The 21,789-nt window shown below is 62.4% G+C and overlaps 1 protein-coding gene across 2 annotated transcripts; it reads left to right on the forward strand.

The window, feature by feature from the left end:
• Positions 1–715: 715 nt before the first annotated feature.
• LOC133209291 (all-trans-retinol 13,14-reductase-like) lies at positions 716–8,188 on the forward strand. Of its 2 annotated transcripts, XM_061347825.1 has the most exons (11): positions 716–898; positions 2,001–2,183; positions 2,532–2,761; positions 3,209–3,404; positions 4,570–4,767; positions 4,843–4,971; positions 5,058–5,196; positions 7,149–7,258; positions 7,362–7,528; positions 7,796–7,955; positions 8,032–8,188. In XM_061347825.1, exons 1-11 carry the CDS (start codon positions 733–735, stop codon positions 8,175–8,177), a joined length of 1,824 nt encoding a protein of 607 aa, XP_061203809.1. In that variant the 5' UTR covers positions 716–732; the 3' UTR covers positions 8,178–8,188. The 2 variants fall into 2 exon arrangements, with proteins under 2 accessions (XP_061203809.1, XP_061203810.1); XM_061347826.1 differs by lacking the exon at positions 2,001–2,183.
• The last annotated feature ends 13,601 nt before the right edge of the window (positions 8,189–21,789 follow it).

Raw genomic sequence — 21,789 nt, forward strand, 5'->3', positions numbered from 1 at the left:
GATAGGGTGTTGCACCCATGGGGTACCCCAGCCGTAGGCTATCATGGTGATAGGGTGTTGCACCCATGGGGTACCACAGCCATAGGCTATCATGGTGATAGGGTGTTGCACCCATGGGGTACCACAGCCATAGGCTATCATGGTGATAGGGTGTTGCACCCATGGGGTACCACAGCCATAGGCTATCATGGTGAGAGGGTGTTGCACCCATGGGGTACCACAGCCATAGGCTATCATGGTGATAGGGTGTTGCACCCATGGGGTACCACAGCCATAGGCTATCATGGTGATAGGGTGTTGCACCCATGGGGTACCACAGCCGTAGGCTATCATGGTGATAGGGTGTTGCACCCATGGGGTACCACAGCCATAGGCTATCATGGTGAGGGGTGTTGCACCCATGGGGTACCACAGCCGTAGGCTATCATGGTGATAGGGTGTTGCACCCATGGGGTACCACAGCCATAGGCTATCATGGTGATAGGGTGTTGCACCCATGGGGTACCACAGCCATAGGCTATCATGGTGAGAGGGTGTTGCACCCATGGGGTACCACAGCCGTAGGGTACCATGACCATAGGTGCAGTGGCCATGGCTTCCCCTGGCCATAGGGAGCTATGTCCGTCAGCTCCTGTGCCTTTAAGCCGCGGTGCTCTGAGGTCGCGTGGTGTAATCGTGTCCATAATCCCCTTTGCCCCCGCCGTGCGCTGCCGGTGCTGCGGTGGGTGCAGGATGTGGCTCACGCTGCTGCTGCTGCTGGCACTGTTGGCGCTGGGGCTGGGGCTGGTGGCCCACCGGCTGCTGGCCCCCTCCGGCAACCCCTTCGCACAGCTCCCCCCGGAGCCGCCCCGGCCACTGGTGACGGACCAGGGCGCGCGGGACAAGGTGCTCAAGCAGGGTGAGTGCTGGGGGCACACGGCCCGTGTGGCTGCGTGCCCGTCTGTCCCTGTGCTCGTGTGACAGTGTGTCTGCCCATGTGTTCATGTGTCCATGTGCTCATGTGCCTGTGTGTTCATGTGCCCGTGTGTTCATGTGCCCGTGTGCTCATGTGCCCGTGTGTTCATGTGTCCGTGTGTTCATGTGTCCGTGTGTTCATGTGCCCGTGTGTTCATGTGCCCGTGTGTTCATGTGCCCCTGTGTCTGTCCCTGTGCTCATGTGCCCATGTGTTCATGTGCCCCTGTGCTCATGTGTCCGTGTGTTCATGTGTCCGTGTGTTCATGTGTCCCTGTGCTCGTGTGCCCATGTGTTCATGTGCCCCTGTGCTCATGTGTCCGTGTGTTCATGTGTCCGTGTGTTCATGTGCCCGTGTGTTCATGTGCCTGTGTGTTCATGTGTCCGTGTGTTCATGTGCCCGTGTGTTCATGTGCCCGTGTGTTCATGTGTCCGTGTGTTCATGTGTCCGTGTGTTCATGTGTCCGTGTGTTCATGTGCCCGTGTGTCTGCCCGTGTGTTCATGTGCCCGTGTGTTCATGTGCCCGTGTGTCTGTCCGTGTGTTCATGTGCTCGTGTGTCTGTCCCTGTGCTCATGTGCCTGTGTGTTCATGTGCCCGTGTGTCTGTCCGTGTGCTCATGTGCCCGTGTGTTCATGTGCCCGTGTGTTCATGTGTCCGTGTGTTCATGTGCCCGTGTGTCTGTCCCTGTGCTCATGTGCCTGTGTGTTCATGTGCCCGTGTGTTCATGTGCCCGTGTGTCTGTCCCTGTGCTCATGTGCCCGTGTGTTCATGTGCCCGTGTGTTCATGTGTCCGTGTGTTCATGTGCCCGTGTGTTCATGTGTCCGTGTGTTCATGTGCCCGTGTGTTCATGTGCCCGTGTGTTCATGTGCCCGTGTGTTCATGTACCCATGTGTTCATGTGCCCGTGTGTTCATGTGCCCGTGTGTTCATGTACCCGTGTGTTCATGTGCCCGTGTGTTCATGTGTCCGTGTGTTCATGTGTCCGTGTGTTCATGTGCCCGTGTGTTCATGTGCCCGTGTGTCCATGTGTGTTTCCGTGCGTGCAGGGTTCAGCACCCGCCGGGTGCCACCGGTGCTGGATGCTGTGGTCATCGGCAGCGGCATCGGGGGCCTGGCAGCCGCGGGCACCTTGGCCAAGGTGGGCAAGAGGGTGCTGGTGCTGGAGCAGCACGACCAGGCCGGTGGGTGCTGCCACAGCTTCCAGGAGCAGGGCTGCGAGTTCGACGTAGGTGAGGATCCCCCGGTACCCCCAAACCCTGTTATCACCGACCCCATCACCCGTGTGTGCCCATCCCTGCAGTGCGTGTCAGTGTGTGCATGTAGCGTGTGTCTGTGTGTAGATAGCGTGTGCGGGGGAGCAGGCAGCGTGTGCCCGTGGCTTATTGGTGGCTTTGGCACTTTACCAGGGTAAAGGTTGGCCTTGATGATCTTAAAGGTCTTTCCCAGCCTGATTGACGCTATCGTTCTATGTGTGCAGGAACGTGTCTGCATTCAACACGCATGCACACAGCCTGCATGCAGCGCGGGGGCTCTGGCTGCGCGTCCCCACATCCGATGTCCCCATGGTGTCCCCACAGGCATCCACTACGTGGGGCAGATGCACGCGGGCAGCATGCTGCGCGTGGCGCTGGACCAGCTCACCGATGGGCAGCTCTGCTGGCAGCGCCTGCCCGACCCCTATGATGAGGTGACCCTGGGCCCGCGGTGTTACCGGCTCCGTGCTGGCAAAACCGCCTTTGCCGCCGCGCTGGAGGAGCAGTTCCCAGAGGAGAAGGCGGCCATCAGGGAGTTCATGAGGCTCTCCAAGGTGGGGGGGACCTGGGAACGCTGCCCCATGGTGGTGGTGTTGTCCCTGCGGTGTGGGGCTGGGAATGGTCAGCTTGGGATGGGGGTGTGGGGATGGTGATGGGGAGAATGCGGTAGGGAGGAGGGTGGTAGGTGGGCATGGGGGGGAAGGGGCAGTGAGAGTGCTGGGGACAAGGGTGATGGCACGGAGGGGATGAAGCGGTGGGGTGGTGGAAGCACGGGTGATAGTGACGGTATGGGGCAGAAGTGGTGGGAACGGTGGGGACGCAGGTGGTGGCCAAACTGGGGGCAAAGTGCTGGTCGTGGTGGTGAAGGGGCATTGGCAACGCCGCGGATGCTGGTGATGGGCTCAGTGTGGAAGGGGCCTTAGGGAGCACTGCGGCCGCGGTGGCAGCACGGTGGTGACCCCGGTGGCGCTGGGTGCTGGGCTCGGGCTGTCCCGGTGCAGGTGGCCTCGCGGCACGTGGCGCTGCTGGCGGTGCTGAAGATGGTGCCGCGGTGCTTGGCCGCTCTCCTGGTCCGCACTGGCCTCATCTACTGCATCTCACCCGTGTTCCGCATGGCGGCCACCAGCCACAGCCAGGCTGTGGCGCGGCTGACGAACAACCGCGACCTGCGCGCCCTGCTCTGCTACTTCTTCTATGGTCAGAGGCCGTCACCATATTGAGGGCACTGTCACGATAGGGAAGGCAATGTCACGATAGGGAGGGCACTGTCACGATAGGGAGGGCACTGTCACGATAGGGAGGGCACTGTCACGATAGGGAGGGCACTGTCACGATGGGGAGGGCACTGTCACGATAGGGAGGGGCCACTGGGATAAGGGAGGGGCTGTTGCAATAGAGAGGAGGCCTTGTGACAGAGAGGAGGTCGTGCTGAGGAGGAGGTCATCAAGATAGGAAGGGCACTGTGGTGATGGAGCAGGGGTGTATTGCGATAGTGGATGTTGCATCGTTGATAGAGGAGGACCAAGTCATAAGGGAGGACCAAGTCATACCAGGGGATGGCACCAGCATGATAGGGAAGGGCTCTGTTGCAATGGGGAGGGCTGTCTTGCAGTGGGGCAGGCTGTGTCATGATATGGGGAGGGCCATGTTGCAGTACGGAGAGCTGCATCATGATAGGAGGTTTGCCATGACAGCAGAAGGATGAGCTGTGAGAGGGGAGGGCAGCCTCACGATAGGGGACAGCTGTAGCATGGTGGGGAAAGCTGTGTCGTGATAGGAGAGGCCATGTCACAATAGGGGAGGGCTGTATCATGGTAGACAACAAAACACACAAAACACACAAACACAAACAACACATAGGGGAGGGCTGTATCATGGTAGGGGATGGCTATATCATGATAGGGGAGGGCTGTATCACAATAGGGGATGGCTGTATCACAATGGGGAGGGCTGTATCATGGTAGGGGATGGCTGTATCATGACAGGGGAGGCCATGTCATGATAGGGGAGGACTGTATCACAATAGGGAAGGGCTGTATCACAGTAGGAGAGGGCTATGTCACTATAGGGGATGGCTGTATCACAATAGGGGAGGGCTGTATCATGATAGGGGAGGGCTGTATCATGATAAGGGAGGGCTGTATCATGACAGGGGAAGTCATGTCATGATGGATGAGGACTGTATCATGATAGGGGAGGGCTGTATCACAACAGGGGAGGGCTGTATCACGATAGGGGAGGGCTGTATTGTAACGGGGGGGCTGTATCACAATAGGCGGGGCTGTATCACAATGCGGGGGGGCTGTATTGCAATGGGGGGGGCTGTATTGCAATGGGGGGGGCTGTATCCTGATGTCTGCAGGCACGGCCCCGCAGGACTCCAGCTTCCTGGTGAACGTGCTCATGGTTCACCACTACCAGCGCGGCGCCTGGTACCCGCGGGGGGGGGCCAGCGAGGTCGCTTTCCACGCCGTGCCCGTCATCGAGCGCGCGGGGGGGGCCGTGCTCGTGCGTGCCCCCGTCACCCGCATCCTCGTGTCCCCCGATGGCACCGCCGTCGGTGAGCCCCGATCCCCCCCCCCCCGCCATGAGGCCACGATGGGGTCCTGCCCCCCCTGACCCCTGCCGCCCCCAGGGGTGGCGGTGCAGAAGGGGCCCAGTGAGGAGGAGGAGGTGGAGATCTTCGCCCCCATCGTCATCTCCGACGCGGGCATCTTCAACACCTTCGGCAAGCTGCTGCCCCCCAGGCTCCGCAGCCACCCGGGTACCGCGTCCCCAGCATCCCCTGTCCCTGCTCACCGACCCCCATGGCCCCCTGGCAGCCGCGGTGCCACCGCTGTGCCCCCGCAGAGGTGAGCGCCCGCATGGCCATGGTGCGGCACGGCATGGGCTCCTTCCTGGTGTTCGTGGGGCTGCGGGGCAGCGCGGCCGAGCTGAGCCTGCCCCCCACCAACTTCTGGATCTACCCCCACAACGAGCTGGATGCCATGTACGGGGGGCATGGGGAGCGGGGGATGTGTGGGGATTGGGAGCATGGTGGGCAGGTTGGAGGTACAGGGGTTGGGTGCGGGCTGCATGCACAGTAGTGCATTGGGAGCGTGGTCATTGAGTGTATGGTGGTTGGGTTGGGTGCAGGGTGGGTGCAGGGAGGTTGGGTTCGGTGTGCAGTGCTGTTTGGGTGGTTGGGTTGGGTATATGGTGCATAGGGTGCATGGTGGGTGGTTGGGGTGGGTGGATTGGTGGGTGCAGGGTGGTTGGGTTGGGTGCATGGTGGGTGGTTGGTTGTGCATTGGTGGGTGCAGGGTGGTTGGGGTGGGTGCATGGTGGGTGGTTGGTTGTGCACTGGTGGGTGCAGGGTGGTTGGGTTGGGTGCACGGTGGGTGGTTGGTTGTGCATTGGTGGGTGCAGGGTCGTTGGGGTGGGTAGATGGTGTGTAGGGCACACAGTGGATGGTTGGTTTGCATTGGTGGGTGCGGGGTGGATGGGTTGGGTGGCAGTGGTGTTTGGGTGGTTGGGTTGAGTATATGGTGCATAGGGTGCATGATGGGTGGTTGGTTGTGCATTGGTGGGTGCAGGGTGGTTGGGTTGGGTGCATGGTGGGTGGTTGGTGTGCATTGGTGGGTCAGGGTGGTTGGGGTGGGTGCATGGTGGGTGGTTGGTTGTGCATTGGTGGGTGCAGGGTGGTTGGGGTGGGTAGTGGTGTGTAGGGCACACAGTGGATGGTTGGTTTGCGGTGGGTGGGTGGATGGGTTGGGTGGCAGTGGTGTTTGGGTGGTTGGGTTGGGTATATGGTGCATAGGGTGCATGGTGGGTGGTTGGTTGTGCATTGGTGGGTGCAGGGTGGTTGGGGTGGGTATATGGTGCATAGGGTGCATGGTGGGTGGTTGGTTGGGTGCATTGGGGGTCAGGGTGGTTGGGTGGGTGCATGTGGGGCATGGTTGGATATGGTGGGTGCAGGGTGGTTGGGTTGGGTATATGGTGCATAGGGTGCATGGTGGGTGGTTGGGTTGGGTGCATTGGTGGGTACAGGGTGGTTGGGGTGGGTATATGGTGCATAGGGTGCATGGTGGGTGGTTGCGTTGGGTGCATTGGTGGGTGCAGGGTGGTTGGGTAGGGTGCATTGTGGGTGGATTGGTTGTATAGTGGTGGGAGCAGGGTGGTTGGGTTGGGTACAGGGTGCATAGGGTGCATGGTGGGTGGTTGCGTTGGGTGCATTGGTGGGTACAGGGTGGTTGGGGTGGGTATATGGTGCATAGGGTGCATGGTGGGTGGTTGCGTTGGGTGCATTGGTGGGTGCAGGGTGGTTGGGTAGGGTGCATTGTGGGTGGATTGGTTGTATAGTGGTGGGAGCAGGGTGGTTGGGGTGGGTATATGGTGCATAGGGTGCATGGTGGGTGGTTGCGTTGGGTGCATTGGTGGGTACAGGGTGGATGGGGTGGGTGGCAGTGGTGTTTGGGTGGTTGGGTTGGGTATATGGTGCATAGGGTGCATGGTGGGTGGTTGGGGTGGGTGCATTGGTGGGTGCAGGGTGGATGGGGTGGGTGGCAGTGGTGTTTGGGTGGATGGGGTGGGTGTGCAGTGGTGTTTGGGTGGATGGGGTGGGTGGCAGTGGTGTTTGGGTGGATGGGGTGGGTGTGCAGTGGTGTTTGGGTGGATGGGTCGGGTGTGCAGTGGTGTTTGGGTGGATGGGGTGGGTGTGCAGTGGTGTTTGGGTGGATGGGGTGGGTGGCAGTGGTGTTTGGGTGGATGGGGTGGGTGTGCAGTGGTGTTTGGGTGGATGGGGTGGGTATATGGCGTGTAGAGTGCACGGTGGGTGGTTGTGTTGGGTGCATGGTGGGTGCAGGGTGGATGGGTCGGGTGTGCAGTGGTGTTTGGGTGGATGGGGTGGGTGTGTGGCAGGGTGGGTGCATGGGGGGTGATGGGTGCCCGCTCTGCCCGCAGGATGACCCAGTACGCTGCTCTGAGTCGGGACGATGTCCCCGAGAACCTGGCCATGATGTTCATCACCTTCCCTGCCGCCAAGGACCCCACCTATGAGCAGCGGCACCCAGGTACAGAGGGGGGTCCCCCAGCCAGGATTATGGGGCAGGCACCACCACCAGTGCCACACGGACACCGGCACTGGTGGGGTTGTCACTGGTGTCCCCCCCGCAGGCCGGTCCTGCATGACCATCCTGACCATGGCACGGTTTGAGTGGTTCGAGGAGTGGGCCGGGACCCGCGCCAAGCACCGCAGCGCCCAGTACCACGAGTACAAGATGAGCATCGCCCAGCGGCTGCTGGAGCGGGCGCTGCAGCGCTTCCCTCACCTCCGCGACAAGGTGAGAGCCCCACTGCATCCCCTGGCACCCCCGTGGGCACCAAGGGGGGCTGCAGGGATGGGGCCTCCTGTGGGGCTGGGCTGCCTTGTGATGGGTGTGATTGCGTGCCCTATGGGATGGGGTGCCCTATGGAACGTGCTCGTGGGGTTGGGGTACCCAATGGGGATCCGCCCAACAGAACGGGGACCCCACAGGGCCATGGTGCAGCCCAGCCCCCAGGAACCTTGCACCCCCCCAGTGCGCCCTGAGCCCCCCCTGCCCCTGCAGGTGGAGTTCGTGGAGGCAGCGTCCCCGCTCACCAACCAGCACTACCTGGCGGCCCCCCGGGGGGAGATGTACGGGGCCGAGCACGACGTCGCCCGCTTCAGCCCGGCCGTGGTGGCCGCCATGAGAGCAGAGACCCCCGTGCGGAACCTGTACCTGACGGGTGAGGGACCGGCCCCGCCGTGCCCGCACCGGGAGCCCCCCGTGGCGGTGGCCGTGTCCTGTGACGCTGTCCCCAGGGCAGGACGTGTTCAGCTGCGGGCTGGCGGGGGCCCTGCACGGGGGGCTCATCTGTGCCTCGGCCGTCCTGGGCCGCATGCTCTACGTGGACCTGCTGCTCCTCAAGAGGAGGGTCAAGAGGCGCCAGGGCCGGCAAACGGAGTGACAGGGCCAGAGCCTGGCTCAGAGAGCCCCGGTGTCCTGTGGGGCTGGGCACGGCTCCGGGGATGGGGATGGGGATGACGGGGGGTGGACGTGGAGATAGGGGTTGGGATGGGATGGGACAGGGATGGGGATGGGATGGGGATGGGGATGGGGATGGGGATGGGGATGGGGATGGGGATGGAGATGGAGATGGGACGGGGATGGGGATGGGGATGGGGATGGGGATGGGGATGGGGTGGGGATGGGGGTGGGGATGGGGATGGGGATGGGGTGGGGATGGGGGTGGGGATGGGGATGGGGATGGGGTGGGGATGGGGATGGGGATGGGGTGGGGATGGGGATGGGGATGGGGATGGGGTGGGGATGGGGATGGGAATAGATACGGACATAGGAATAGGGGTGGGGATGAAATAGAATGGGGATGGAGATAGGGATAGGGGTGAGGATGGGTTGGGATGGGGATGGGAATGGATAGGGCATAGGCATAGGGATGAAATAGATGGAATGGGGATGGGGATGAAGAAAGGGATGGGGATGGGAACAGAGATAGGGACAGGGGCAGGGTGTGAGGGCCCCACTCAGCAATGTCCAGACTGCACCCACAAACACCAGCCCCCCCCCAGAACCCTCCCCCTTGCACCCCAGCACCCCCAGCCCAGGACCCAGCGCAGCAGAGAGCTTTGGCACCTTAAACACAATAAATAGAGACCCCCGTGGCCCCACATCCCCCTGGTCCTCAAGAACCCGGGGGGGGTGGTGGTGGCGTGGGCCCAGGTGTCTGGGGGGGCATTGACCTGAGCATCGCAGGGGAGCATCCTCAGCGGGGTGACCCCTAGAAGCTGGTCTGGGGGGGCGGCGCCCCAGGGCCGCGGCTGCACTCGGGGCACGGCCCCTGCAGTGAGGGGTACAGGAAGGGCTTCGCCGTCACCTGAGGGGGTCGGGGGGGGGGGCATGTGGCACCCATAATCCCTCATGCTCTGATGAGCCCCATTACACCATAGCTCCCAGCACCCATCACCCCACACCCACAGCACCCATCACCCCATAGCCCCAGCACCCATCACCCCATAGCTCCCAGCACCCATCACCCCATAGCCCCAGCACCCATCACCCCATAGCCCCCATCACCCCATAGCCCCAGCACCCATCACACGGTACCATGGGCACCCACCAACCCATAACCCCATCGCCCCATCACCCTCAGCACCCACTGCCCGCTGGCCCCACCTCGCTGTATGGGGGGGGCTCGATCCCCACGGGCACTGGAGCCAGTGGGGGGGGGCGCGGGGGCTCGGCACAGCTTGCGGCAGAGGTAGAAGAGCACGATGAGGAAGAGCATGGCCATGAGGGGGATGAGGATGATGATGAAGAACACGGCCCTGGGGACACCGAGGGGCCTGTGCTGGGCAATGGAGGATCCCCCGGCCCCAGGCACCCTTATGGGAACTGAGGCTTCCTGGCACCCTCATTGCCAGAGCCGGACTCCGGACCGGGGTGCCCGGGGACACCCCACTCCCTGTGCCCAGCACCCAGCACCAGGCGCCCTTTGCACCCTCCCTGCCCCACTGTGCACTTTGCCCTGGGTGGGGGCTCGGGGGGGACCCTGTGCTGGAGCGCCCTGGGGCCATAGGGCTGGCGGCCTGTGGTGGGAGGGGGGCTCTGTCCTCTGGTGCTGCAAAGGTGGGGGTGTCCCACACTGAGGGGGTGCAATGGGGTCCCCAAGGACTGGGAGATCCTGGTGTCCTCCCCTGGGGATGGGGACCTGGCATCTGCCCCCGGCCCTGCTGCTCCCATCGCCCTCCTCGGGGTGCCCCTCTCCCTCCCTCCTCCTTCCCTACCCCGGGAAGCTTGGGGGGAGCTGCTCAGCTCCGTGTCCCCGTAGCCTGGGGACACCTTGGGGCTCGCCCCCACCTCTGTCCTTCCCCACCACATCTGGCTCCCAGCTGTGGGATGGGGCCCTTCCCCATGCTGCTGATGTGGCGGCCAGCATGGCTTGTGTCCCCGTGTCACCATGTCCCCATATCCCCCATGTCTGTGCATGTGCAGTATCCATGTGTGTGTGCACATGCATGTGCAGCACACACTAGGTGTGTGGGGAAGCAGCATAACGAGGGGTGCCTGCGGAGGTTCATAGGGTGCAGAGGCTGGCGCATGGGGTGCCCAGATTGCCACAAGGAGCCCATGGGGATTATGGGGTGCCATGGGGTGCTCAGGTGGCTCCCAGCCTGTACAAGGTGGCATAGGGGCTGCCCAGCGCTGTGAATGGGGTGAGCAGAGAGCGTGCATGGGGCAAGTGAAAGGTGCCCATGGGGTGCAGGGGGGACACCCATCCCTAACCCTAACCCTAACCCTAACCCTAACCCTAACCCTAACCCTAACCTAACCCTAACCCCCATCCTCACGCAGTCTGTGCCAGCGCCGAGCCGGCGGCGAGCGCGGAGGATCCGGCTCATCCCGGTCCCGCGGGTGCAGCAGCCGCGGCTCAGCACCGTAAGCTCCCCAAAGCCGATCAGCGCCCTGAGCCCCGTGCAGGGGTGCCCGCACCGTGCCCCCAGTACCGAGGGGAGCGCAGGAGCTGCACGGGGGCGGGCGGCGGGGGCAGAGGGGACCCTGGGTGCGGGGGCAGAGGGGGCGGTTTGGGCGCAGGGGGCTGCGGGGGCTCTGACCCGGATCATCCCCCCCGAGGGGCTCCTGCTTCTCGGGCACAGCCCACGAGAGGCTCCAGGGCCGTAATTGGCTCAAGGGCTTAGGGAGGGATTTGCCTCCACGCGACCTCCAGTGCCCCCCGCAGGTCCCGCATGGGGGACACCCCCCCCCGTACATCGCATCCCTCCCTGCGCGCTGAGCGTGCCGGGTGTCAGCCGCGGCTGGGGCACGGAGCCGTGGCCATGGGGCAGGACGGTGCCTGCGTTTTATTTTGGCTCCTAATTACAGGGTGGGATTAAATCCGGGCTGGAGGCAGAAATAGCCCTGAGGCAGGTGGGTGCCGGCGGCCGGACCCGGCCGGACACGTGGGCACCCAACTCCGGGGTGCGCATGCTGCACACATGCACACACACATGCACACACACATGTACACACACATGCACACACACATGCACACACACATGCACACACACATGTACACACACGTACACACACATGTACACACACATGTACACACACATGCACACACACATGCACACACACATGTACACACACATGCACACACACATGCACACACACATGCACACACACATGTACACACACACGTACACACACATGTACACACACATGTACACACACATGCACACACACATGTACACACACGTACACACACAGGTACACACATGTACACACACATGTACACACACATGTACACACACATGCACACACACATGTACACACATGTACACACACATGTACACACACGTACACACACATGTACACACACATGCACACACACACGTACACACACACGTACACACACAGGTACACACACATGTACACACACATGTACACACACATGTACACACACACGTACACACACATGCACACACACATGCACACACACATACACACACATGTACACACACATGTACACACACATGTACACACACATGTACACACACATGCACACACACGTACACACACATACACACACATGCACACACACAGGTACACACACACGTACACACACAGGTACACACACATGTACACACACATGTACACACACATGCACACACACATGCACACACACAGGTGCACACATATGTACACACACACATGTACACACACACGTACACACACATGCACACACAGGTACACACACACGTACACACACATGTACACACACACGCACACACACGTACACACACACATACACACACACGTACACACACAGGTACGCACACATGTACACACACACCACAACAGTACACACAGACACACATGCACACACACATGTACACACACATGTACACACACATGTACACACACGTACACACACATGCACACACACATGTACACACACATGTACACACATGCACACACACATGTACACACACAGGTACACACACATGTACACACACATGTACACACACATGCACACACACATGTACACACACGTACACACACATGTACACACACATGTACACACACATGTACACACAGATGCACACACACATGTACACACACATGTACACACACATGTACACACACATGTACGCACACATGTACACACACATGTACACACATGCACATACATCCCCCAGCACATGGAGCCTCCCCAGCCCCATGGATGCCCCCGTGTGCTTGTATGGACAGGGCTACCACAGCGCCACCAGTTCCATCGGGCGCTGTCCCCAGGTGACCCCGTCCCATCACAGCACAGGACGGCGCTGGGGGTGACACATGGGGCAGCGGGCACTGGTGCCACCGCAGCAGGGCCGCGCCAGGGCGGGACACGCTGCAGTCCCCACCAGAGCCGGTGGTGGCACAAGCGGGGCACCCGCCGTGTGCCTCAGTTTCCCCGTCAGGGTGCGGGGCCGGGGGCTGAGCTGCCTCTGTGCAGCGGCTGCGCACAGCCGGGTGTCCCTGTGCCCTCCCGGCCGCTGCTCCCTGCGGACAGGGCTGCCGCCGAGGGGACCGTGTGTGCCTGCATCCCCAGCCCCGAGCCCTGCCCCGCCGCGGCCCCTCTCCCTTCCCTCGGCCCGGCCGATCCCGCTCCGGCTCCCTTCTGCTTGGAGCCAGTTTTTCCACAGCTCCTTCCAAGAGCCGCTAATGAGAAACAAACGGGATTCTCCGGCCGCTGCTGTCGCCGCCCACGCCCCGCCGGCGGCGTTCGGGGCATCCCCATCCTGCCCATCCTGCACCAGCCCCACGCATCCCCCTCCTGCCCATCCAGCATTATTCCTGGGCATCCCCATCCTGCCCACCCGGCACCATCCTGGCCATCCCCATCCTGTTTATGCACTGCTGCCTCTGGGCACCTCCATCCTTTCCACATGCCACAGTCCCCAGGCATATCCATCCTGTACATCCAGCCGGCATCCCTGGGAATCCCTGTCCTGCCCATCTAGCCACCATCCCAGGAAGTTCCATGCTGTCTTTGTGCCACTACCCCAGGTCACCTTCATCCTGCTCACCCCAGGTCAGCTTCATCCTTCCCATCTAGACCCATCCCAAGACGTCTTCATCCAGTTTATCCAGCACCAACCCTGGCCATTTCCATCTTGCCAATCCAGCACCATCCCCACATCTCCATCCTGCCCATGCACCACTGCTAATGAGAAACAAATGAACGGGCTCGTCCCGGCATCTTCATCCTGCCCGTGGGCATCCGCATCCTTCTGATGCACCACCAGCCCAGGGCACCTCCATCCCATCACAGAGCAGGGCTAGGGCAGGGTGCCACCATTCCCCTCAGCAGCCTCCTCCGCTGTGTGTGTCCCAGCAGGGACGTGGCCGTGGCCAGGGCCAGGCACAGGAGGTGTGAGGGAGTCCCGAGCTGTCCCCCCGCCGCGTCCCCCCCAGCCGCCGTGGCTCAGCTGGGGCCGCAGCCAAGCCCAAGCTCTTTCAGTTGGCCCCAGTTATCTGCAGCTCCGGAGCCAGTCACATTTTCCACTGAGCCTGTTTGTGTTTGAAAGCAGCCGGGAGGAGGGGAGAGGAAGGAGCGCGGGAGAAGGGCAGAGACCCCCTGGAATCCGGGTTCACACCACGAGAAGTGGGATGGTGCCTTTGTGGAGGAAGGGATGGGAGCAGGATTGTCATCCAGCAGCAAGTGGAGGTGGGAGTGGGATGAAGGGATGGGATCAGTAGCAACGACGGGAGCAGTACCTGGGATGGGAGCGTGGCTCCAGATAGGAGATGGTACCCAAGAACAGAGCCATGACCAATGATGCGAGCAACGCCTGGGGGTGGGAGGGCAGTCTGGGTGTGGAAGCAGCACCCATGGTTGGAGTGGCACCCAGGGAAGGCACAGTACCCACGGATGGAGCAGCACCCATGTATGGATCAGCACCTGTGGATGGAGCAGTGCCCACGGATGGAGCAGTGCCCACGGATGGAGCAGTGCCCACGGATGGAGCAGTGCCCACGGATGGAGCAGTGCTCCTGGAGGGAGTGGTGCCCAAGGACGGAGCAGCACCCATGGATGGATCAGCACCTGTGGATGGTGCAGTCCCCATAGATGGAGCAGTGCTCCTGGAGGGAATGGTGCCCAAGGACGGAGCAGCACCCATGGATGGATCAGCACCCATGGATGGATCAGCACCTGTGGATGGAGCAGCACCCAAGGATGGTGCAGTCCCCATAGATGGAGCAGTGCTCATGGAGGGAGTGGTGCCCATAGACGGAGCAGCATCCATGAATGGAGCAGCACCCATGAATGGAGCAGCACCCAAGGATGGAGCAGCACCCATGGATGGAGCAGCGCCCATGGATGGAGCAGTGCCCATGGATGGTGCAGTGCCCATGGATGGAGCAGTGCTCATGGAGGGAGTGGTGCCCATGGACGGAGCTGCACCCATGAATGGATCACCACCCAGGGATGGTGCAGCGCCCATGGATGGTGCAGCGCCCATGGATGGTGCAGTGCCCATGGATGGAGCAGTGCCCATGGACGGAGCAGTGCCCATGGATGGAGCAGTGCTCATGGAGGGAGTGGTGCCCATGGACAGAGCAGTGCCCATGAATGGAGCAGTGCTCATGGAGGGAGTGGTGCCCATGGATGGTGCAGTGCCCATGGATGGAGCAGTGCCCATGGACGGAGCAGTGCCCATGGATGGAGCAGTGCTCATGGAGGGAGCGGTGCCCATGGACGGAGCTGCACCCATGGGTAAAGCAGCACCCAGGGATGGAGTGGTGCCCATGGCAGGCGCAGTGCCCATTGAAGGAGCAGCACGCAGCCGGCGCAGGCGGTGCATGAGCCGACCCCTTCTGCTCCCCACTGTCCCATGCTCGGTGCTCGCAGCTCCCTCCTCATCCTCAAGCTGTGGGCCCCGGGCAGTGCAATCCCCGCCGGGGCTGCGGGGCCGGGCCGGTTCCTCGAGCGCAGGAGCAGGGGCCAGGAGCGGGCTCGGCCTGAGGGGACGTCACCGGGGCCGGATCCTCGCCTGCTTCCTCGAAGGAGCCGCCGCTGCGTGCCAGGGTGACGCTGGCGGCTCGGGCCTGACCTGCTTTCCCTGCTCCAGCCCTTCCCCTCTCCGGCTTCCCTCCGGCACGGCCGAGCGCTCGCCGGCTCCCTGTAGGCGGCAGGAACTTGGCCCCGTCCGGCGGGGCTGGAGCCGGACCCGGACAAGGCGCAGCGAGCACAGCCCCAGCACCAGCACCGGCACCAGCACCAGCAACGGCACCAGCACCGGCACCGGCACCGGCAGCAGCACCGGCACCAGCACCGGCACCAGCACCGGCACCGGCAGCAGCAGCAGCAGCACTGGCAGTGGCACCAGCACCGGCAACGGGACCAGCACCGGCACCAGCACCGGCACCGGCACCGGCAGCAGCAGCAGCAGCACCGGCAACGGCACCAGCAGCACCGGTGTTCCATCGGGAACCTGCCTGGCAGCGGGGACGTGGGAGAGTGGAGGGGGTGGCAAAGGGGTGGCCCATTTGGGCCTTGTGTGTGTGCAGCCGTGGCACAGGCGTGGCACAGGCATGTGAATCCCACTGGTGCTGCCCAGCACACACAGGAGCACGAGCTGGGGTTGCACGCGTGTTACACACCCATGGGTTATGGGTGCCCGCATTGCACTCACAGATGCACACATGCAGGGCTCGCACACACGGATGCATGCGTGCAGGGCTTGTACATGCAGCCTCACAGCCCATCTCTGTCCCGCTCCCCTGGGACGTGGCTCCAGCTGCTCGTCGCCTGTACCTGGAAGAGGAAACACCAGGATTCCCGGTCTAACATGCTCTGTGGCCCGCAGACCAGGTTTAGTGTCATAGGGCTGGTGGATGGCGGGTGCTCAAGCCTATATTAGACATCAGAGAATCCCCAACGGCCTGGCTGTGCAGCCAGAGTAGGAATGCTCAGGGAGCTGAGACCAGGGCGCTCCCTGGGGCGGGAAGCTGGGGGCTGCTCCAGTGGGAAGCATCCCAGGGTGCTGCTGTGGGCAGGGTGATGGGGTCCTGGGGGACCTGTGAGTGTGGGGGAGCGAGATGTGGGGAGAGGGGAATGGGCGGACACGATGGAGGAGAAGGAATGGATGGAGCAGGGAGAGGGAGGGAGGATTTGGGGGCATGGAAAAGGAGGGAGGGAGGAAGTGGTGGAGGCAATAAAGGAATATAAAGTGGTAAGAGTGGATGGGTGGATGGATGAGTGGATGGGTGGATGGATGGATGGATGGGTGGATGGGTGGATGGGTGGATGGGTGGACGGATGGGTGGATGGGTGGATGGATGGATGGACGGATGGGTGGATGGGTGGATGGATGGATGGATGGGTGGATGGATGGATGAATGGACGGATGGATGGTGGGGGACAGACAGGCGGCTGCAGCGAGGGGCAGCTGTGTCATGTCCAAGAGGGACACTTAGCGTGGTGTCATCACACCCTAAAAGCCAACCCCCCCCTTGATGTCACCCCTTACTCCCTCTTTGCTTCAGGCCCTCTCCATCCTGCAGTGCAGCACCAACCCCCGGGTGCCCATGGTGGGTCCCCAGTGCTGCTCACGGCACCGTATCCCGCCTTGCCCTCAGCGCTGCGCAGCTCCCGCTGCCCGCCCGGGCTGGGCAGGCTGGGGAAGACCCCGCACATCCAGGGGGTCCCTCCCGCACCCCCGCTCCCGCCGCGGCCCTGGCCCGGCACCGCTGCCGACGTGGAGGCTGCGCTGGGACGTGTCCGCGGCGCCGGGAGCCAAGGGCATCGCCTGGCCCGGGAGGGGGGGGGCCGAGCCCTCCCCGCCAACGGGAGGCACCGTCCGCGGCCGCACCGGGCCCGGGCCCGCACGGAGGCGGCTGCTCCCGGCAGGGGCGCATGGACGGGGCCGGGGGGACCCCGCTGCTGCCCCTCGCAGGGGGCTCTGTGAGCACCAAGGGGGTGCCCATGGGGACCCCGTGCGTGCCTCAGTTTCCCCCCGGCGCACGCTGCGCTCGGGCAGGGACAGGAATGGGGCTTTTTGGGGGGGGGGGAGAAATGACTTTTTTTGGCTTTACCCCAATTTCATCCCTTTTAAATCCTTTTGTTGAAGGGCCCCGCCCCCTCCGCACATGTCCCGCCCTTCCCTTCTCCCATCCCCCCCCCCCATTCTTTCCCAACCACCCCCATCTATATTTCCACGATGGCTGGATCCTGCTGCCAAAGCGGCTGGGACGGGACGTGGCAGGGATGGAGGGATGGATGGATGGATGGGGGATGCCGTAGAGATGGGGGACATGGAAGGGATGGGGGAGACCCCCATGGGAATGGGGGACACCATGGTAATGCGGGGACACGGCGGGGATGTGGGACCCTATGGTAATGCAGGTACACCATAGGGATGAGGGGGACATCCTGTGAGGATGGAGAACCCCATGGGTATGTGGGACACGGAAGGGATGGAGGGAACCCCATGGGGATGGGGGAGACCATGGGGGTGGTGGGGGGGCATTGTGGGGGTGGGGGACATGGAAGGAGTGAGGGGTCCCCATGGGGTTGGGGGACACAGAATGGATGAGGGGTCCCTGTGGGGAGCAGCAGGCTTCAAGGGAAGAGTTGTCCCCCCTTGTCCATGCTGATCCCCTGGGCAGGGAACTGGGATGAACTGGGGTGGGGGGAGCCGGGAGGAAGGTGCTGACGTGGGGCTGGGAAGTGGCTGGGGGAGGAGGAGGAGGAGGAAGAGCTGAGGCTGGGCTGGAGCATCGCTGCTGCTTGAGCCCGGCTCCAGCTGGAGGGACCCCTTATCGGGGGCGGTGGAGATGGAGGGGCCAGGCTGGGGGGGCCGGGCTGGGGGGCACAGACCCAGCTCCCCTGCCCAGCCCCACCCAGCTCTGTCTTGCTTGGGGTGGGTGAATCCTGCCCCACAGCTGAGCCGTGCCTCCCAGCCCCACCGACCCTGGGACCCCCAGCTTTGGAGATCCCCTTCCCATGGGCTCAGCAACTCTCTGGAGCAAGTGGTGGGGCTGGGGGGGTGTGGAGGTTGGGGGACCCCCATGGATGTGGGACTTCTGAGCACTGATGTCCCTGCACCTCCCAGGGGGCACCCACCTCGTCCACACCTCGCCTGTGCATCTGTCCATCCCGCACCGTCCACACCCCCACTGCTGCCTGTGTCTGGAGGACCCCAGCCCCCAAATCTGAACCAAATCATTCCCAATGTTATAAACTGCAGCCCAAGACCCCCCCAGCCCAACCATCCAACAATGTCAACCCCAACACGACCACCACCAACCCAAACACCCCAGCTACCCACCCAACAGCCCTAACCCAACAACCCAAATACCCCAACCCAACATCAGCAAACCACCAACCTCAACCTGACAACGCAGTGATGGCAACCTCCCCCAACAACCCCAACCACCCCTAACAACCCCAGCCACCCCCAACAACCCAACAACCCCAGCCACCCCCAACAACCCCAACCACCCCCAACAACCTAACAACCCCAACCGCCCTCAACAACCCAGCAACCTCAATCACTACCCAGCAACCCCAACCACCCCCAACAACCCAACAACCTCAATCACTACCCAGCAACCCCAACCACCCCCAACAACCCCAACCTCCAACCTAACCACCCCAACCATCACCCAACAACCCCAACCCGACCGCCCCATTCCAGCACCCAACTCCCTGACAAGGGAGACCTGGCTCTCCAGGGTGCCCCCCACAGCCGGGCTCCCGCTGGCTGGGGCACTGGAGGGTGCGAGGCTGTGCTGGGAGCCCCATCCCTGGCCACGTGGCACCGGAGCCATGGTCCCCGCCAGGCCCCGGGCTCCCGGCCAGCCCGTGGCGGATGAGGTCACCCGGCTCTGTGCCGGCAGGAATCCCAGCCAGGCTGCAGCGCCGGCAGCAACCCCATATCCCCATCACATCCCCGTCCCCTTCCTCATTCCCATCCCACCCCCATCCCCTTTCTTATTCCCATCCCCATTCCAATCCCATCACATCCCCATCCCCATCGTATCCTCATCCCCATCCGTACCCCATCCCCATCCCCCAGAGATGCTTTTCCTTGGAGTGGAATGATGAGGGTGAGGGGGTCCAAAGTCCTGGGGGCTGTGGAGAGACTGAGGGGAGTCCTGCATCCCTCCCCATCCCATGGTCCCACTGGGATGGCGCTGGGAGCACTGTCCCATTCCCGGGATGCCCCGGCGGAGGGTGCCCGGGGGGGGAGCAGCAAATTCTTCAATGAAACTGAAAAGGAGGAAAAAAGGGAAGGGGGGGGGGGGGGAGGGAAAATAGGAGCGAGTCAGGAACTGCAACGGAAAATGTTCGGCGTGGACTCGGCCCTCAGAGTTTCCATCCCAGCTCCCTGAGCCCAGACAGTGGGGCCCGGGCTGGGCTGGGGCTCCCGGCCCCCCCCCAAAATACCCCTGTGATGACCCCCGGGTTGCCCCTCAGCTCCCCTGCTTTGTGGGGTGCAGATGGGTGGGATGAGCCCCCCAGGAGGGACCCAGTCCTACGATGTGGGGTGCAGAGCGGCGGGATGAGGTTCCCAGCCCTGGGAAGGGGGTGAAGCCCAAATCCCCTCCTCGCCGGTCCCATCCCAGCAGAGGGACCCCCATGCTGTGGTTGTCACCTCCATGACCCCCGTTCAAGCCAGGGGCCCCGGCCACCCTGCTGGGGACAGGAGGTGGCCCCATTGCGGCCCCCCCCGGCACCGGTACCCGCGCCGGGCAGCGGCGTGGCGCTGGCAGCCCCATTGGAGCCGTTTGCCTGTCCCGGTTGGAGCGGCTGGAAATAGCCGGGAGTCGCGGCCCGTGATTACCGGGTTCTGCCCTGCCCGCCACAATTGAGGGTGCCGAGGGCAGGAATAGCCCGGGCGGAGCCGGGCTGCGGGCTGCGGGCGGGCTGGGATGGGGAAACTGAGGCACCGAGTCCCCCACTGTGTCCCCAGGGGGAGTGAGGTGGGGATCAAGGTGGTGGTGGGGGAAATGCACCCCCCCCATAGGGCTGGTGCTGTGTGTCCTGTGGGAGCGTGTGTGGGCTCCTCAAGTGGGGACCTCAATGGGGTCAAACCTCCCTGATGGTGTCAAGCACCTGCGTGTCACCACCTGGCTGTCACCCACTGCCTTCGGGTGGGACATGGTAGGGACCGACGGGATGGGTGTGGGACAAGGGGCGGGATGATGGCATGGGGGAGATGGACACGGTGCGGGGCCAGCTCCCGGGGCTGCCGAGTGGGGAACAGGGAAAGGAGGGGGGAGAAAAAAGGGAGTTAATGGGATCCATGTGTCTGCATTAACTCACACCAGATGCCGACGTCTGCTCCAGGCAAACCAACCCCAGACCCCCCTCCCCCCCCAGTCCCGGCCCCATCGGCGCTGGGTGTCAGTACCCTACCCAAAGGGGGTGGGCAAGACCCCCCCACCCCACATCCATGGGGCAACCTCAGCCCTGAGTGCGCTCGCTGCCTTTTTAGAGCATCCAAAACATTTTTGATGTGAGCATGGAATTTCTGCCATGGCAATGGACTTTTTGGGGTGACCACTGGATTTTTGACGTGTCCAACCCCACCAGCCTCAGGTCCAGTTTGCACCAGTAAAACCAGTTTGAGTTGTGCCGGAAAGGGTCTCAGATCCCTCCAAAGGCTGGGGGTGCTGTGGGTGACAGCCCCTTGTCCTGGTGTCCGCAAGGTACCAGGTGATGGCCCCAGAAGGTGGGTGCAGGACCCAGCACCTCAGGGCATCCCCATCCCGCACCCCTGGTGCACAGGAGCCGGAGCAGGCCTACGCTTGGCGTCTCCCATTCCGCTTCCTTGCATCCTAATGGCTTTTCCAGGCTCTTTGCATTTTATTATTACCCTCATTATTTTATTTTCCTTTTTTTTTTGTTGAGTGGGATTTCTTCCCTTTTCCCTCCCAGCCCCCAAACCCTGCACAGAACCCTCCTGCATTCCTGGGGAGGGTGGCTGGGGGGCTGATGAGGTGGCATCGTCCTGTTCCATCCCATCCCATCCCATCCCATCCCATCCCGCCTCCCCCTCCTTTTCCCTCCCTCCCTCCCTCTCCATGCATATAAAAACTTAAAAAACATTATAAAAACCCCGATGACATTCTTTTCTTTTCTGTCATGCTGCAAAAATTAAAGACACATCTTCAGGCTGGAGCCCGGCCAAGGGCCTGCGAGTCGCCGAGGCAGGATTGGAGGAGGCTCCTCGCTGCAACGTGTCTCGGATGCATGGATACAGGGCCAGCTGCTCCCGGCGCGCGCACGCGTGTCCCCGTCTGCATGCGTGTGCATGCGTGTCTGTGTGTGCGCACAGGACTCCTCCTTGGGTGGGTTTGCTGCTTCTCCTCTCTGCATTGAATTGCAGCTGGAAGGGAAGAGCTGGGGAAGTCACTGGGGGTTGGGGGGGTTTGGAGCAAGTTTTGGGTGGGTTTTTGCTATTTCAGTGCACTTCCTGCCCCCACTCCATTATTTCATTGTTCAGTTGCAGTGATTTATAACTATTAAAGATGATAAATAATAAATATATTAATGAAAGACC

Source organism: Neopsephotus bourkii, unplaced genomic scaffold (assembly GCF_033783945.1).
Source record: "Neopsephotus bourkii isolate Nb327-2 ecotype Australia unplaced genomic scaffold, CSIRO-AGI_Nbou_v1 NB_329, whole genome shotgun sequence".
In the NCBI taxonomy this organism is placed as follows: Eukaryota; Metazoa; Chordata; class Aves; order Psittaciformes; family Psittacidae; genus Neopsephotus; species Neopsephotus bourkii.

Bases quoted from the DNA above. Each gene is read 5' to 3' on its own strand.
- LOC133209291 (XM_061347825.1), top strand. From the start codon at position 733: ATGTGGCTCACGCTGCTGCTGCTGCTGGCACTGTTGGCGCTGGGGCTG. The intron at 4,768-4,842 runs GTGAGCCCCGAT...TGCCGCCCCCAG, and splicing joins CCCCGATGGCACCGCCGTCG to GGGTGGCGGTGCAGAAGGGG. The intron at 7,259-7,361 runs GTACAGAGGGGG...TCCCCCCCGCAG, and splicing joins CTATGAGCAGCGGCACCCAG to GCCGGTCCTGCATGACCATC.